Source organism: Colletotrichum truncatum (genome assembly GCF_014235925.2).
Source record: "Colletotrichum truncatum strain CMES1059 chromosome Unknown Contig_0002, whole genome shotgun sequence".
Classification (NCBI taxonomy): Eukaryota; Fungi; Ascomycota; class Sordariomycetes; order Glomerellales; family Glomerellaceae; genus Colletotrichum; species Colletotrichum truncatum.
In genome coordinates, this window is record NW_027222399.1 from 768,758 (window position 1) to 784,332 (window position 15,575).

The 15,575-nt window shown below is 54.6% G+C and overlaps 5 protein-coding genes across 5 annotated transcripts; 3 read left to right on the forward strand and 2 right to left on the reverse strand.

Moving 5' to 3' along the window:
* Positions 1 to 3,513: 3,513 nt before the first annotated feature.
* CTRU02_203174 (inositol hexaphosphate kinase kcs1) lies at positions 3,514 to 7,832 on the forward strand (the record flags this gene model as incomplete). Its single annotated transcript, XM_036727257.1, has 2 exons — positions 3,514 to 5,744; positions 5,822 to 7,832. The coding sequence occupies 2 exons, from the start codon at positions 3,514 to 3,516 to the stop codon at positions 7,830 to 7,832; spliced, it is 4,242 nt and encodes a 1,413-aa protein (XP_036581051.1).
* An 817-nt stretch (positions 7,833 to 8,649) lies between these two features.
* Positions 8,650 to 10,335, forward strand: CTRU02_203175 (FAD dependent oxidoreductase; the record flags this gene model as incomplete). Its single annotated transcript, XM_036727258.2, has 1 exon — positions 8,650 to 10,335. One exon carries the CDS (start codon positions 8,650 to 8,652, stop codon positions 10,333 to 10,335), a length of 1,686 nt encoding a protein of 561 aa, XP_036581052.2.
* Positions 8,773 to 9,858, reverse strand: CTRU02_203176 (uncharacterized protein; the record flags this gene model as incomplete). Its single annotated transcript, XM_070204153.1, has 1 exon — positions 8,773 to 9,858. The coding sequence occupies one exon, from the start codon at positions 9,856 to 9,858 to the stop codon at positions 8,773 to 8,775; it is 1,086 nt and encodes a 361-aa protein (XP_070061916.1).
* Positions 10,336 to 11,838: 1,503 nt separating the features above from the next.
* Positions 11,839 to 13,206, forward strand: CTRU02_203177 (nitrilase; the record flags this gene model as incomplete). The annotated part of the gene is made up of 2 exons (XM_036727259.1): positions 11,839 to 12,339; positions 12,391 to 13,206. 2 exons carry the CDS (start codon positions 11,839 to 11,841, stop codon positions 13,204 to 13,206), a joined length of 1,317 nt encoding a protein of 438 aa, XP_036581053.1.
* Positions 13,207 to 13,624: 418 nt separating this feature from the next.
* Positions 13,625 to 14,998, reverse strand: CTRU02_203178 (uncharacterized protein; the record flags this gene model as incomplete). The annotated part of the gene is made up of 2 exons (XM_036727260.2): positions 13,625 to 14,817; positions 14,965 to 14,998. 2 exons carry the CDS (start codon positions 14,996 to 14,998, stop codon positions 13,625 to 13,627), a joined length of 1,227 nt encoding a protein of 408 aa, XP_036581054.2.
* Between the last annotated feature and the right edge of the window lie 577 nt (positions 14,999 to 15,575).

A 15,575-nucleotide genomic window follows, 5' to 3' on the forward strand; every position in this document is an offset into this window, starting at 1 on the left:
GAGACGTGTCAGAAAAGAGGATTGCTTATAGCTTAGGCCGTGGATAGACGCTCCGTCCCGCGTTGACTGCCTTTGGCGGGGAAACTATCCCCCTGACAGACGAAGCACAGGGAGGGAGGGTGTTCATCCAAGACGAGCGACTGGGGGCTCGGGTTTGGGAACCTTGCTGCTGATATGACCTAGGGTTGAAGAGATTGAAGAGGTGGCCACTAGCTCCGACGGGGCTGCTTGAGGCCTCATTTTCAGCGTTAACGGGTCTGGTAGACGAGATTACGGGCAATGGAGCCACAAGCTGCCGTGGAACAATCGCAACAGTTGCAGGGAAGACGGTTTAAGCGTTTCGTTATCACAACGACACCTGGATGGCTAGCGAGACCACGGCGTGGTGATAAAGCGGCCATGCGAGCTTGCTGCTGTCTGTCTGTTTGCCTGTCAAACCCAAGGGTCTGGCTTCTGTCTACTCGTGACAATTGGCGTCGCATAGCCGGTCGCTGGCGCCCTCGCTTGTCTGACTGCTTGATTTCCATGGCCGAAGAGGGCACCATCTTTCACGCGGGAGGACGAATGAATGTGTGACTTGGCAAGTGGGTGTGTTGCACCGGCCGGCACGCTTTCTCGGAGGATGGATGCATCGTTGGCATATCTGGGAGCACAACCGCTAGCCAGTAGTCGTAGGGTTGGCCCGCTCCGGCGAGCTGCGACGGCATATTTCTTGGAGAGACATCAGGGGGGTCCGGCGAGAAGGACGGTCAAGGACACGCTTGATGGGCCACCATTCCGAGCGCATCTCTCCCGGCGAGACAGACGAATGATGAGCGGCGTGCGTCAATAACCGAGCAGTCGGTCAATCAGTCGTGTGCGCCGCTCACATCGATGCCGTTGCGCCAGCTGGTAAATCGCCATTAAATTCTTTCCTCTGATACATTACATTCCAATGGCGAGACATGGGGGACTTTCGTTTTTCGGTGGGAGCCTGTTAAATCGAAAGAACGGACAACGTGCTCCCAGAAGAGTTTCGGGATCAACGGCGAGATACTTTTGTCGTGTCGATGAGGAGGCACTGCTGGAATGGTGCATCTGGTTGTGTCCGTCTGGAATGCACATGTATACTAGTACGAGTACTCTTTTATTTTCTGTGGTCTCAGCTGCCGGTGCTAAAGCCGGGGAAGGCGACACCGACTTATCCGCGGTAGCGCAATGACGATGCTTACATCATGGCGGAAAGTCTAGTTGGTCGAGGCGTCGTAGTAGCAGCGGAGGCCAAGGAATCCGAAGTGCGGCGTCCGGCAGCACAATGGCCGGGGCCAAGCTAAGGAGTGATGATGATTTGGGGTTGTCAATTAGGTAATATCGTCTCTTGTGACTAATGGACTGCACACACACTCAGCACATGAAGAGCGACACAACAGGCAAGATGCAGGCAGGGAGAGGTCAGCCGGATAAGATTCCCAATGGCTGAAGAGGCAATGGAGTTTTGGGTCGTTTTCGGCTCCAACCGTTTGGGCCAAAGACGTGCAAGGAAACAGGAGGGATCCCAAGTTCCATTCGAGATCCGAGCCAAGCACCCAAGGCGCAAGCTGGGAATGAATTCCAAGCTAGCGATGCCCTGACACTGGCGAATGAGTCCAGGGCAACTGGGGCGATTAGGAGGCTCCGGGAGCCAAGTTAGCAGTCCCGTGGTCAACGTTGGACCGTACAAGCGGGGTTTGGACGAAAGGGCTGCCGGGTTGATACTGGGAGCGACTGGGGTTTGCGCAGGGGCGCCCGCAGCTATGGGAACGCGAAAAACGGGGAAGGCCCATGTTTCGACGTGAGATGCCCAGAGGGCGCAGACATGGAACAAGGTATCTTGGAATGACGAGTCCGAACGTGCTTGCGCTTGTTCGTCTGGGTGGCTGGGCCATGCCTGGACGAAAGCGTTGAGGCAACAGGTCGCACAAAAATATTATGTAACTTTGAACACTGTCGCGGGCTGATGTCAATGATTGCGTTTTGTGTCTTGATGAATGCACGAATAAAAGTTGCGATGAAGGTTAATTTGTGACGAAGTTGATGTGGTGATGGTGGTGGTGGTGGTAGTGTTTTCAGTAAGATACGAATGGTTATTGACGCTGCCGGACGACGCACTAATTGCTCAGACCAAAAGGGATAGAAGAAAAAGGAAAGAAAAAAAAAAGGGGGAAAAAAGTTCTATATTAGTAATTAAGTGCTTATACCTGTAAAGCAAAATGGATTCGTAAAGATGTATGTGTTGAATGTCGTCGCGTTGTTGTTTCCCTTTCTGCCTGTTGTTTCTTTGGTAGTGGTTTCCTCCCCCCAGATACCACTACTTTCCACACGTGGGATGGGCCCAATAGGCAGGTAGGAGGGTACTGTACTCTTGTGCTATGATGATACAAGCCCTTTCGGCAAGTACCTGCACTCTTCACAACCGAGGAAAGATACCTCTAGTCCTTCCGTTACCCTCGGTACGTCCTCCACCGGCCACTGACCCCTCACTAGCAGGTACCTGCCTACCCGTTGGTTCCCTATCAGCTATCAGCACGGCAAGCCCCCTGTATATCCCTGCCTTTCATTACGTCCACACCTCCACCCGCCCACAGCAGTACTCCCTTCTATGGCTTCAGCAGTGGTCCACCGCCATTACAAGATTCCACCCGTTTTCGACAAATGGGAAAGAATAATTGAACGAGGAAAAATGAAGAGAAAGGAAGAAGAAAAGTACCTTCTCTGTGTTTTAACCACCGAAAGAATATTTTTCTACGTATTCTTTCCTTCTCTCTCTTACTCTCAAGAGGTTCCCCCTTGCGGCTACGTCCGATTAGATACCATATACATTAGTACATTACACTATCGTCTACTGAATTTGCCCCATCGCACACACATTTTGGGGGGGCGAGAGACTCAGCGATCGCTATTAACAAAGCATCACTGAGAGATCCAGCACCTTCTCTCGTCATCATTAAGCCCTTCCAGTACCGCTTTTTCTTACTTACCATGTAGTGTGCTATTACCACCTTAACTTCCTCCATAGGGCAACCCACCGTAGATTCACATCGCATCGCACTGCATTTGCTGCAGCCCATCCATCCCATCGCATTCTTCTTTTTCTTCCATCCACACCTCCTCTAATCTATCTATCTCTTCCCCCCCCTTCCCACCCCCAGTTTCGTACCACACACCTCCCGCGGGCACAAACATTTCGCAACCGAGCCTAACCTAAACTCAGGCCCCCCGTCTCCGTCCACACGCCTATCGTATCGCCGTAAGGACACACAGCACAGCATATTTGCCCTGCACTTTGGGGCCGCCCACTTTCTCTCTTTCCTCTCCGTCCATTCTGGGTCGTGACGTTCCTTTTCCTCATTCTCGCACCTTACCTCACCTCCCACACTCTTCCCCCCTCCGCACCGCCGCGCCGCTCTCTATCCCCCTACAATCCCTCTTTCCCGCCCCAAATCAACCGGCGACCAATCCTCCATCACGAATCGAGTACTGCCAGATGTTTCCCTCATGTCCAGCCCGCCTCGCAACCCCGAAAATGCCGCACCCGCGACCCTGGTGAGCCCCGCGCATTCGTCGTCCACTCCCAGTGCCGCTCTTGATCTCGGTGCCATCGACAGCTCGACATCCAGCGCCAGTCCTGGTCCCGCTCAACCTGTCCCTGCTCCCGCCGCCGCTGCTGCTGATCCTGGAGCTCCCGCTACTGATATTGCTGCGGCCCAACACGCACAGCAGGACCAGCAGCAGCAGCAGCAACAACAACAACAATCTCAGTCGCCTCCAGTCCCAGCTCAGGCGTCTCAAGACACCCCCCCAGCCCACGCTGCAGCTCCACCCCCTGCCACGTCCGCTGTCACCCAGAAGCACCAGCAGGATGTCTCGAGCCATGTCGACCCGAATATTAAAAAGCCCCGGCCCCCTATCGCCCTCCCGAGGCAGTCCGGTCCGTCCTTGCTAACCCAAGCTCTTGCCTCAGCCCGTGGCATCCCTTCCAGAACACACTCCCACAACGACCAATCCTCTTCCCAAGTCTCGACTCGCTCGCTGCCCTCTCCCACCGCCGACTCCGTACCAACCAATCCTCTCTCTGCTGCTGGCCTGGATCCCGTCGCCGTCGACCCTCGCCATGTTCCCTCTCACGTCGGCCACGGCGCTTCTGTAGGCCCTCGAAGTGCTCCGCAACCTGGCTTTGTCGTTCCTCCCGCTCCCATCAATACCACATCTATCCCGTCCGCACCCCCCGCCGACGCCGCCACCGCCGACATGGAGATTATGACATCTCCCACCTACGATATGGCCAGCTTCCAGGGGATAAGAGCCATGTTGCTGGATCATCGAGACTTCCTCAGGACCACTCGATCACGGGGTCGAGGGACATCGCTGGAGAGGGTGGAGAGGGAGCCCAAGGTACAGGAAGGGGTGCGAAAGAATCGGGCGCACTCGCACTCCACTAGCCCCGATGGATCACTCACCACATCAGTAGCGCAGCTGGATCAAAGGTTACAAGAGAATATTGATACGGATGTACGACCAAAGAAACTAGAGCATCGGTTCTCCCTTGGGCCAGAAAAGATATGGTCCATTGGATCGAGCGAGGCCATTGACGGCCAGGAGGATGGGCAAGTAGAGAAGTCGGTCCACGAAGCCATGATTGGTGCTGAACCCAATGCCCGCAGTCGCAAGGCGAGCTACAGCCTGCGGTTCTTCCGCGAAGGTCTACCAAAGGAGGACAAGACACGCAGGAAGGATGCGCGTCACACACACATGCGAGAAAAGATATCGCCGAGTCAAGAGGGTCAATCAGGCCTCTCAGCTGACATCGCCATAGAGGATTTCGCTGCCAAGTCGGTCAGCACGAACCCTACGCCCTCGCCCAGAATATTGGATAAGAAGGACTGGTTGCCAAAGCAATTGGAGAGGGTCAAAACGTTCCCCCTCCAGTCACCGCAAGCAGGCAATACCCCCATTCTGACCGACTCACCTACTCAAGACTACTTTGGGCTGAGGAAGGTCAATGGCGATATCTTCCACAAGGTAGACTCAGATGGCACTGTACAGATTGGTTTGAAGGAGGACAGCTCTGACGGCCAGGCGTCGCCTACTACCGTTGAGGAGGGCCGCCAGGTCGAAGCGCGCCGCCCCTCCGATAGCAGCGAACATGGAGAAAGCCACGAGGAGGGAGACGAGTCTAGCGAAGAAAAGATTTCCTCCGCTGTTTTTGTACCACATCCTGGTCTTGAAGAGGCTGCTGAACGCGAGAGAGATGTGTCCAAGCCACGGCAGACCCCGGGCAATCGTACCGCTTCCAGAGCTGAGGATTTTCACCCATGGCTTGTGAAGGCTGATGAGCCGGAACCTGAGGAAGAACCATCGCCTGATCAACCTCCCGACACTCCATCCCATAGGCCAAAGCCCAAGCGACTGCCAATTGCGCCCAACGTGGCGCTTCGCGAGGTGCAGCCTGGTAAGATTGAGGATTTTGCCGTCGACGATGAGCCGGAACCCCCAACGCCCAAACCAGTGACCACGTACTTTGAGGACCATGCTCATCATCACCAGACGGACGAAAAAGAGCCTCTCGAGGCAATTGAGCTGATCCCTTACAAGCACCAGGTCGGCGGTCACACGACGCTTTGGCGCTTTTCCAAGAGAGCTGTGTGCAAGCAGCTTAATAACAGGGAGAATGAGTTCTATGAAAAGGTTGAACAGCACCATCGTGATTTGCTGACCTTTCTACCTCGGTAAGAAAGCCTCATTATCTGATGGCAAAACTGTCAGTTCGAGCGTTTCTAGTGATGGCTGCTAACAACTGTTTTAGATACATTGGTGTACTCAATGTTACCTTCCACAAGCAACCTAGACGCAAATCTACTCATAAACGGGAAGACGCCGGCTTGTTGGAGCGTAAGCATACTGGCGAGAACGGCGCTGTAGCTTCAACTGAGCAAAGTAAATCCAACAGCTCCAACGGTGCAGCCCTGGGCAACCCGAACAGCACATCTCAAGGCAACACGGAACACCGCAGAATCATCAGCCAGTCGCTCGCATCCGGCCCTGTGCCGATTCCGACCGTCACTTTCGACGATAATTGGCACATTCTACCCCGCAACCTATTCCAGCCAACGCCTCCTCCAGCTGGCATACCACTTCGAGGCCGCAGTACATCATCCTCGGGACTACCTGACAATTCCGATCACGGCAAAATGACATCGCCAACAAGGCCCAGTCTGGATGACCGTCATGCCAACAGCTGGGGTGCTACGACGGTCAATAAGCGTCTGCGTAACGAAGTCTTCAATGATGCTTTCCTAAAGCAGCCAATCCCCATCCACAAGCATCGCAGGCCTCACCAGAAGTCAATGGCATTCCGAAAACAGCAGGCACTGAGGCCTGCCAACTCCGTCCCCGACCTGATTCGGAGACAAGAGACGGCAGCTCCAGAGGCTCACGCCCCCCACAACTCCAGCCCCCTCAGGCCCAGCAGCGCTTCGCCTCCAGGCGCAAGCATGCCAATTGAGCGGCCCGGTCAAGAGGAACCTACCGAGGCCGATGACAGCGACGTCAAGGACGTGACCGGCACAAGCGCACCAGAGCCGGAGACGCTGGCAGACAAGATCATTGCGCAGAAGAAGAAGCGAAGATACTCCGGCACGGGTCTCCGCCGAAAGCCACGCACTGTTACGGAATCTAGAGGAAACCTAAAGTACTGGGAGGAAGCGGACGATGCTGGTTACAGGGGAGAGGACGAGGGACAGTCTGGGTCCGTTACGACCTCGCAAGTGAACTCCCCAATGATCGAGCCGCCAACACCGAATGGTAAAATCTCAAACGGAGGGCCTGCCAAAGAACTGAGTCTTCCCATGGCGGCTACGGACGTAACCCAACCTGAAGTTCCGAGGGAGGAGCATTCGACGTATCCGTCAACTGCGCCATCAGAGGTACCGAGCCCGACACAGGAGTTCCGCAAAATCCCACGGCCGGTAAACCCTAAAGAAGCACAGACCCAGCGAAACTCTCGTGTAGAATACTTCCTCCTGTTGGAAGACCTCACTGCAGGCATGAAACGGCCCTGCATTATGGATCTCAAGATGGGAACCAGGCAGTACGGCGTCGATGCGACACCCAAAAAGCAGAAGTCGCAGCAAGGGAAATGCGCCAGAACAACCTCGCGCGAGCTCGGCGTGCGTGTTTGTGGACTCCAGGTCTGGGATGTCAAGAGCCAGAGTTATGTCTTCAAGGACAAGTACTTCGGGCGCGACCTAAAGGCTGGACAAGAGTTCCAGGACGCACTGACCCGGTTTCTCTATGACGGCGTTGACTATTCCAGCATTCTGCGGCATATTCCAACTATTTTGCACAAGCTCGACAAGCTTGAATCTATTGTTCGGAAGCTGGACGGATATCGCTTCTATGCGGCCAGCCTCCTCATGTTCTACGACGGTGACACATCAGAGGGTAATGAATACGATACAGTCGTTGACGAATCAACGACCGACTTTGCAACCGACACGGAGGAGACGTCGGCTCTGCGTGAGAAGAGGAAGCGAAAGAACAAGCGTGAGATCGACTTCAAGATCGCCGACTTTGCCAACAGCCTGACAAAGGGTGACCTGGCAGAGGGGAAGCCATGTCCGCCTCAGCACCCGAATGAGCCGGATCGCGGATTCCTGAGGGGTCTTCGTACGTTGAGGAAGTATTTCCTCAAGATTCAGAGAGATATCCGGGCCGACATGGGTCTGGATCCAATGGGACGGAGTAACAGGATGGATGTTGACATTGACATCGACCTCGAGCACATCTCGGATGATGAGGGTCCTGTCAGTGAGTGAATAAATGATGCATGTCTTGTTTCATGTTGATAATTATGGAATTTTGTCTGGACGGACGGTTCATGGTTGGCGCGGACGGATGGTACGGCGGAGTCAGGAACGGCATTTCGACAACATACCCGGCATAGGTTTTGGCGTCACATTACAGACTTTAAGGCAACTTAGAATCTCGGCTTCTATTTTTTTCTCCATGCCTCTTATTCCCTCTCTATCTCCATTCCTTCTTCTTCTTGAGGCTCGAGTGGAGTTTGCCGCCGCGGGCATGTGCTGCTCCATGTCATGACTTGTACGCCCTCCACTTTCTCTTTTGAATCTGGCCATTAGCATTGGTTGCACAGAGTACCATCTGGTGGGAAATGGCGAAGACTGCCATCAAACGGCCATTAAAAGCGGAACAATTTCGGGTCGAGGTTGGAAGTGCGGGGGTTTCACATTGTACTTTGTTTGGGAATTTATTAGATGTTAGACAAAAAAAAAAAAACCGAGTTGCCTTAGACTAATGTCACTGTGCTTTGCTTCTCTTCGTCATCCCTTGCTGTGATGCACACATTGTTGGCCGTGACGCCTACGTCCTTTTTTGAGAACCGTCGGGACCCGAGCGAGCCGCATACCGGCATGTCTTAGGTAAGATCAGTGCGAGATACGGGTAAATCGGCCAGGATATGGATAGTTCCATATTAACTCGAGACTGAGCGCCCTACGCCGAGGGGACTTTTCCCCCTTCACAAGCCAAACAGCTAGCTGAAGCATACCGATCTCGAAACCAGAAAGAGAGAAAAGGAGAAGAAGAAAAAGAAAAAAATAAAAATAAAAAATCATGGGCTCCGTCTTCTCTGTGCTCCGCTCCGCGGCGAAAGGCATCTCGGCCGTCGCGAAACTCCTATATGACCTGAACAAACAATACCAGGCCCTTCTTCTCCGCGTCAACGCCCCGCCGGGACTACCGTATGATAAACCCAGCAACCCGTACTGGCTCGACGAGCCGCCTTTCCCGGAGTTGGTGGACGCGAGGTCGGAGGAATTGCCGGGGTCGGCGGACGTCGTTATCATCGGGTCCGGAATCACTGGCGTCGCGGTAGCGCGGAGCCTTTACGCCGGGGCCGTTGTGGGGCAGCAGCAGCAGCAGCAGCAGCAGGGTGATCGTGGTGATGACCCCTCCCCCCTGCCGCCGAGGGTCGTGGTGCTGGAAGCCAGACAGCTTTGTGCGGGGGCGACGGGGCGGAACGGGGGCCACGTCAAGGCCTCGCCGCATGAATTGTTCCCCCGCCTTGCGGCGATCGTCGGGAAGGAGAAGGCTGCCGCGTTGACGCGGTTCACGTTGCGCACTGCTGATGCTGTTTTGGAGGTAGGGGCTGGTAAGCAGGTGTCGGAGTGTAGGAGGGTCGAGACGGTGGATTTCATGTTGGATACGGCGGCGGTCGAGGCTACGTTGAAGGAAGTCGAGGAGTTGAAGAAGTGGATTCCAGAGGTCGAGATCGAGGTTGTTGGGAGGGAGGACGCGGCGCGGAGGTTCGGGGTTGATGGGGACCATGTGTTTGGCGCGGTGGTGTATCAGGCTGGCGCGCTGTGGCCGTATCGGCTTGTTGCGTCGTGTTGGAGGGAGCTGCTGGACGAGGTTGGGGACAGGTTGAGTATTGAGACGGGGACGGCGGTGGAGGAGATTCAGCTCGGCGGGACGCAGAGGAGGCCGTACGTGTTGAAGACGGCGAGGGGTAACATCAGGGCTCGGCATGTGGTTCATGCTACTAATGCCCATGCCGCGCAGTTCTTGCCCGGGTTGAGGGGGAAGATGACGGGCATCAAGGCGCACATGACCTCGCAGCGCGCTGCAGACGGGTTCCGATGGGGTGATGGGAATAGGTCGTGGGGGTTTATATATGGTGACGGCGGGGAGTTTGATTATGTCACGCAGAGGCCGAACGGAGATGTCATGTTGGGAGGAGGGTTCGGGAGGAGTTTGAAGCAGGGGGTTGATATGGTTGGCGTTTACGAGGACGGGAGCACCGAGGCGTTGACTGTTGCGCATGTTGCGGGGGTGATGAGAAGTGTGTTCGGAAACGAGTGGACGGGAAGCGTAACGCGGGCTTGGAGCGGGATTATTTGTTTCACGGGGGATATGGCGCCTTTTGTTGGCAGGGTTCCTGAGGGGATCTCTGGGAGAAAGAGAGGAAAGACGAGTTTGAAGGTGAAGGTAAAGGAGGTGGATGATGATGATGATGACGGATGGCGGGGCGCGGTGGCGGGAGAATGGGTTAGTGCTGGGTATTGTGGTGACGGTATGGTTTGGGCCTGGTTGTGTGGGACAGCTCTCGGGGTGATGATTTCGGGGAGGGAAGGGGATGTTCTGGAGAAGGGGGTTGGGTTTCCTGGGGGCAAGCTGGAGGAATGGTTCCCTAAGGATTTGATTGTGACAGAGGACAGGGTGAAGAAGGCGGATTTGAGTAATTTGCTGGATATGTTTTTGGAGTCCGGCGTTGACTTTACTGGCGGAGATTGGGACTGATGAGGGCTTCAACATTGAGATGTAAGCGGTTAACAGTTCATCAGTGTTATATAGGTTGAATTGTTTGAGGGCATTAAGTGAGATGTGAAAACTCGACAGCCAGAGACGAATGTCAACTTCCACTGTAGTAATGCTACCTTGTCTTCTTTTAATATGAAACTGGCCATTCGCCTACCTATATGATAGCTAAAATCTATCTAAAAGCGCTTTACAGCTTCTCTATTGTCTGCTTCATTTCAGAGTCAGAGTCAATTACGGATATAATCCAACAAATCATGACAGTCCCTGCCTCTAATACATAAAACCAATAAACATCGACATAGCATCAGACTCGTTTACTGCATCCGAAATTAGAAACAAATTACTGATTTGTTAAGAATTAAAAAGCAAAAAAATAAACCTGACTTTCTGATGACCAGATAATTATCACATTATAAGCTTGAATTTGGATTCTACGCTATCATGTCGTTTAAAATAAGTTTCTGATGGTGGGTTCGAGGTACACCATCTTAGTAACTTGCAGGTAAAAGAAGGGGAATTTGGCTGTATCAATTGACTAGATCCTTACTCAAACATTTGCAACTGGGTTATTCTTTATTTTCGTTTAAAATTGATGAGAAAAAAGCTCAAAGAATTGCATGTCATTGTCATTATCACCCTTTGCAAGAGATATCGTACATTCAATGTAGTGTAAATACAATGCGTGAAACTATGAGAACCATGCACTCCCACTTTCGTTTACCAAAACGCCAACATTCCTAGACAACTCTAAAAACAACGTCTTTGCAACAACAAATCGGAGACCAATCCCACAGCCTTCCCCATAACCCAATGGACAAAGCAGCCTGTCAAAATTCAGATACGCGAGTGGTTCCTGTCGGCTGTCGTCCCTCCAAATTCCCCTAACCCACGAAGAAGAAAGGATCGTCGATACCCGCTGCAAGCATCCTAGACAACCATGGGGGTCCCCCCAAAGGCTACAGTGCAGGGGCCCTCCCCCCACCCGTTTTACTTACGTACGTCCTTCAGTAGCACCAACCAAACAAACATCGTGGAGCTACTCCTGTCTGGCCTCTGGCCTGTAGTTACACCTGCACCCTGCTGCGGGGTAGCTACTATGACGTCCCAAGTAAGCCCAGTAAGCTTTACCCAGACGAACCCACGACCCCCTCCTCTGATCCATCAGCTGGCGACCAGCCCATTTCCCGCTGCCTCCGGCCTTTGAATCACCTCATTCCCGATTCCCTCCCTCTCCATCTCCAGTTCTTTTGCGGGCCTCTTTTACATCGCATTTCAAATCCCGCGGGAAACCGCCGGAACCCTTTCCCCTCTTATCGTGCTGAAATAAAATTTCACACCATTTCTCACACTTAATCAATTGCATCTTCACCTCCATCATCCAGACTAACAAATAATCCCCATAAAGGGTCCAAAAAAGGAACCCTAGTCGCAGATCTATATTAGCCCGGCTTCTAGCTTGAGAACCACCACGAGTCCGCCACGATGCCGCCAATCCGTCTTGCAACAGCCTCCCCATCTACCTCCCCCACAACCTCCCAAACTCTTTCTCAAATATCCAGCCTAGCCCGCCGCGCCTCTTCCCATGGTGCCGACCTACTGCTCCTCCCCGAGGCTTTCATCGGAGGCTACCCCCGAGGCGCCTCCTTCGGCTCCAAGATCGGTTCCCGAGCTCCTGAGGGCCGTGACGAGTTCCTGGAATACTTCAACAAGGCCATCGACTTGGGCGACACCGTCGGCGATGCTGGTGCCGGTGGTGGTGACCGCTGGGTGAAGAGGGACCTGCCGGCGCAGTTTGCCGCCGAAGAGGGAAAGCCTTACACCCGCGGCGACGGGTCGAGAGAAGAGCTTGAGAAGATTGCCTCCGAGACGGGAATGTTCATCGTCGTCGGCTGCATTGAGCGTGCTGGTGGGAGCTTGTACTGTTCGGTGGTGTATGTGTGCCCAAAGTTGGGCATGATTGGGAAGCGACGCAAGGTGATGCCTGTGAGTTTCTTTTCATCTCCTGCACATTGTTTCCGCTGAACGATCAAACAGACTGCAACCGAACGCCTGATCTGGGCCCAGGGTTCTCCTGCCACCCTCCGCGCCGTCTCGACCGTTATTAAGGGCGTGCGTATCAACCTCGCCGCTGCAATCTGCTGGGAGAACTACATGCCCCTCCTGCGCCAAGCCCTTTATGCGCAGAACATCAACCTGTACCTCGCCCCCACGGCCGACGGCAGAGACACATGGCTGCCCCTAATGCGCACTGCCGCCTGTGAAGGACGCTGCTTCGTCGTATCGTCCAACATGGCCGTGCGTCCGCCAGGCGCCGCCTCCAATGGTCAAGAGAATGGCGAGGAGAGGGACGCGGATGTGTACTCACCCCGCGCGAGACGGAACTCGTGCCTGACGGAGGAAGGTTTCGAGATTGCGTTGCCTGAAGGCGGCAAGGATGGCAACAGCAGCAACAACAACAATGCCTCTGGCGAGACTACAAACCCCAGCCCTCGCCGTCGGAGAAAGTCCGTCATCATCGAGGACGGAAACGAGATCGTGCTCTGCTGCGACGACGACGAGCCCGCCAACGGCGCCAGGACAAACGGTGCTGCCAAGACGACGGCAGCCAAGACCAACGGTCTCAAGTCGGCCGACTGGATCTCCCGCGGCGGATCTTGCATCGTCGGCCCCTTTGGCGACGTCCTTGCCGGCCCGCAGTGGGAGGACGACGAGAGCCTTATCTACTCCGACGTCGACTTCCAGGACTGCATCCGCGGCCGTCTGGATATCGACACTGCCGGTAGCTACTCGCGTAACGACTCGTTCAAGTTCTCCGTCGAGGGCCTGGACCTGGACCCCTTGCCGTATTGAATGAATGAATGACGACGACTGGGGTTCAAACGGCATGTGCAGCAGCAGACAGGCGCAAAAGTGAACCTGTCCCAAGTGTGCCAATTCTTGTAATCAGTGCCAGAAGAAAAAAAAAGAAAAAAAAAAGTACAAAATTTGAATGTGACTTCGTAATGCATGTGTTCATTTGATGCTTTGCTCTACGGGGCTGGACTGGCTACGTATGAGAGCCGTCCCCCGTGATGGTGATATATCCATGACAAGAAAAAAAAAAGGAACCTCCCTTTCCCAAATCCCATTGTTCCATTTCCTTCAATCCTCTCCCAAGTAATGCCAGCCCCCTCCCAAAAAAATCAAACCCTCCCGCCAAGCCCGTATTTCGTAACTGCAAGAATTGTTTTCGTGTAAAAAGAAAAGAGGATGGAATTATGCGTGCGGTTTACCGCTCGTCAACGTCCTTGGCCCGACTCGTCCCTTCTCCTCGATCATCCTCATCACCCAATTCAGACGCTTCTCTTGGACTGGTCAGCGGGCTGGTCACGCCACCGATGCTCCCGCTGATGCTGTCCGATCGCCCGTGGCCTAGCAGCCCGCTCCGCACGCTCGCTCCGTCGCCCGTGGCGCTTTGTTTCGCGTAAAAGCTGTTGCGTTCTCCGGGCATGGCGGGTGCTATGCCGGTGGCTGAGTATATGCTGGTGCGTTCGGCATTCGCGATTCGTGATGTGCTGTGGTGGAGGCCTGGTGTTGGTGGCATGCCCGCACCCTGGTCGATGTTGGCGCTTAAGACGCTCAAAGGGAGACTTTCTCGGCTGCCGCCCCAAAGCGACGACGGCGCCAAGGCACGAACAGAGGCGTCGGTATCGAAAGAGCGGCGGCGGCGACGTTTCGACGACGAAGCCAGGGTGATGATGGATGCATTGTCGGTCAGGAGGTTGTTGGCTGTCGCAGTTGTGTAGGTCGTGGGGTGACCGGGGCCGGACGAGGAAGGCGCCAGATGCGCGGGGATGGCTGAGGCAGGCGAAGCTGTTGGGAACGGTTGGTTGAAATGTATTGAGTGGGTGTGTCCTTGGTGTGCGCTATGGTTACCGTTGTTGGTTGGATTTGTGGGCACATGGGTGCCGCCGTTGGGTGGCATGGATTGTATTGTGGTCAAGGTCGTTGTAAGCGACCGCACCGACGGCGCTGGCGACGAGAATGTGCTATCCCCCCCTCTGCGAGACTCTACGCCTCCAATCGTCCTACTCGTGCCCGCGACGGAGGGGGCGTTGTGTGATGTCGACACTGTAGGGGCCATGGACCTTGCGCCGGTGGTCGGCGGGGCGCGACCATCCTCGGACGATATCCGGGACTCTCTCTCGATCGAAGTTGCGCTGCCACTAAGGGCTGTGGAAAACGAGTAGGAACTGGTCTCGACGTCGACATCGGCGTGGCTGGCGGAGGCTACGCGGCCTGACTGGGGGTATGGGTTATTGTTCTTGGAGGCACGCTTCTTGGCTTGAAATTTAGCCTGCTGGCGTTTGGAACTGGGGAGACGAACGCCGCCGCCGTCGCTGGAGGAGGAGCTCTTGAAGTTGGTGAGCTTCTTCACCCAGGTGGAAAAAGGACGACGCCGACCCGTACGATCGGAACGATCTAGCATGCTGTTAGTCTAGGGATTTGAAGCGATTGGTAAGAGGGTGCAGGTGCGAAATCCTCCCAGGCATTTACGTGGTGGGCAGATTGTGATGGCGGCGGCGGCGAGAAAAGAATTCAAGGCAAAGGAAAAGGGTGCCTAATTACCGTGGGGTGGTAGCACAGCCTCCGTCGTAGCCATTCGGTAGGCTTGGAAGGTTTGTGCGAATGTCGAGCGGTGGCCCTGGTAGAAGAGGTTGGGAAGATGGCGACTAGCGACCGCTCGTATCGGGAGTCAGCGCGGGAGAGGAGAGAAGATGGGGTTGAGTTGGAGTGGTATGGACGAGTTTCGGGTCGAGAAAAGGAGACGACTGATCGAAGGAGCGAGGAAGACAAAAGAAAGACAATTACGATGGTCGACAAAAAAGGGGAGGGGCCTTGTTCGAAAGATGAAGGCCACAAGGGTGTTGGAATGGAAGGAATATATGCCGAGTTTGTAGTAGCGGGAGAAGAAACGAAGAATGGAAATGGGAATAGAAAATGGGATGGGAAATGCAGAGGCCCAAAAGCTAAAGGCAAGGCAAAAAAGGCGAACGGTTTGATTGACTGGAAGGCGCTGAATGCCGCTGTGGAGCAACAGGACCCAGAGCGAATTGGGACGACGGGGATGTGGAGTTGGGAGTGGAGGCGCTGGGGGTCTGCGGCCACGACAGCCCCGGTTCAGAGTGTTCAGTGGTGCTGCCCACTCATGATTTACAGTGGTGTTGCTGCCCATCCTG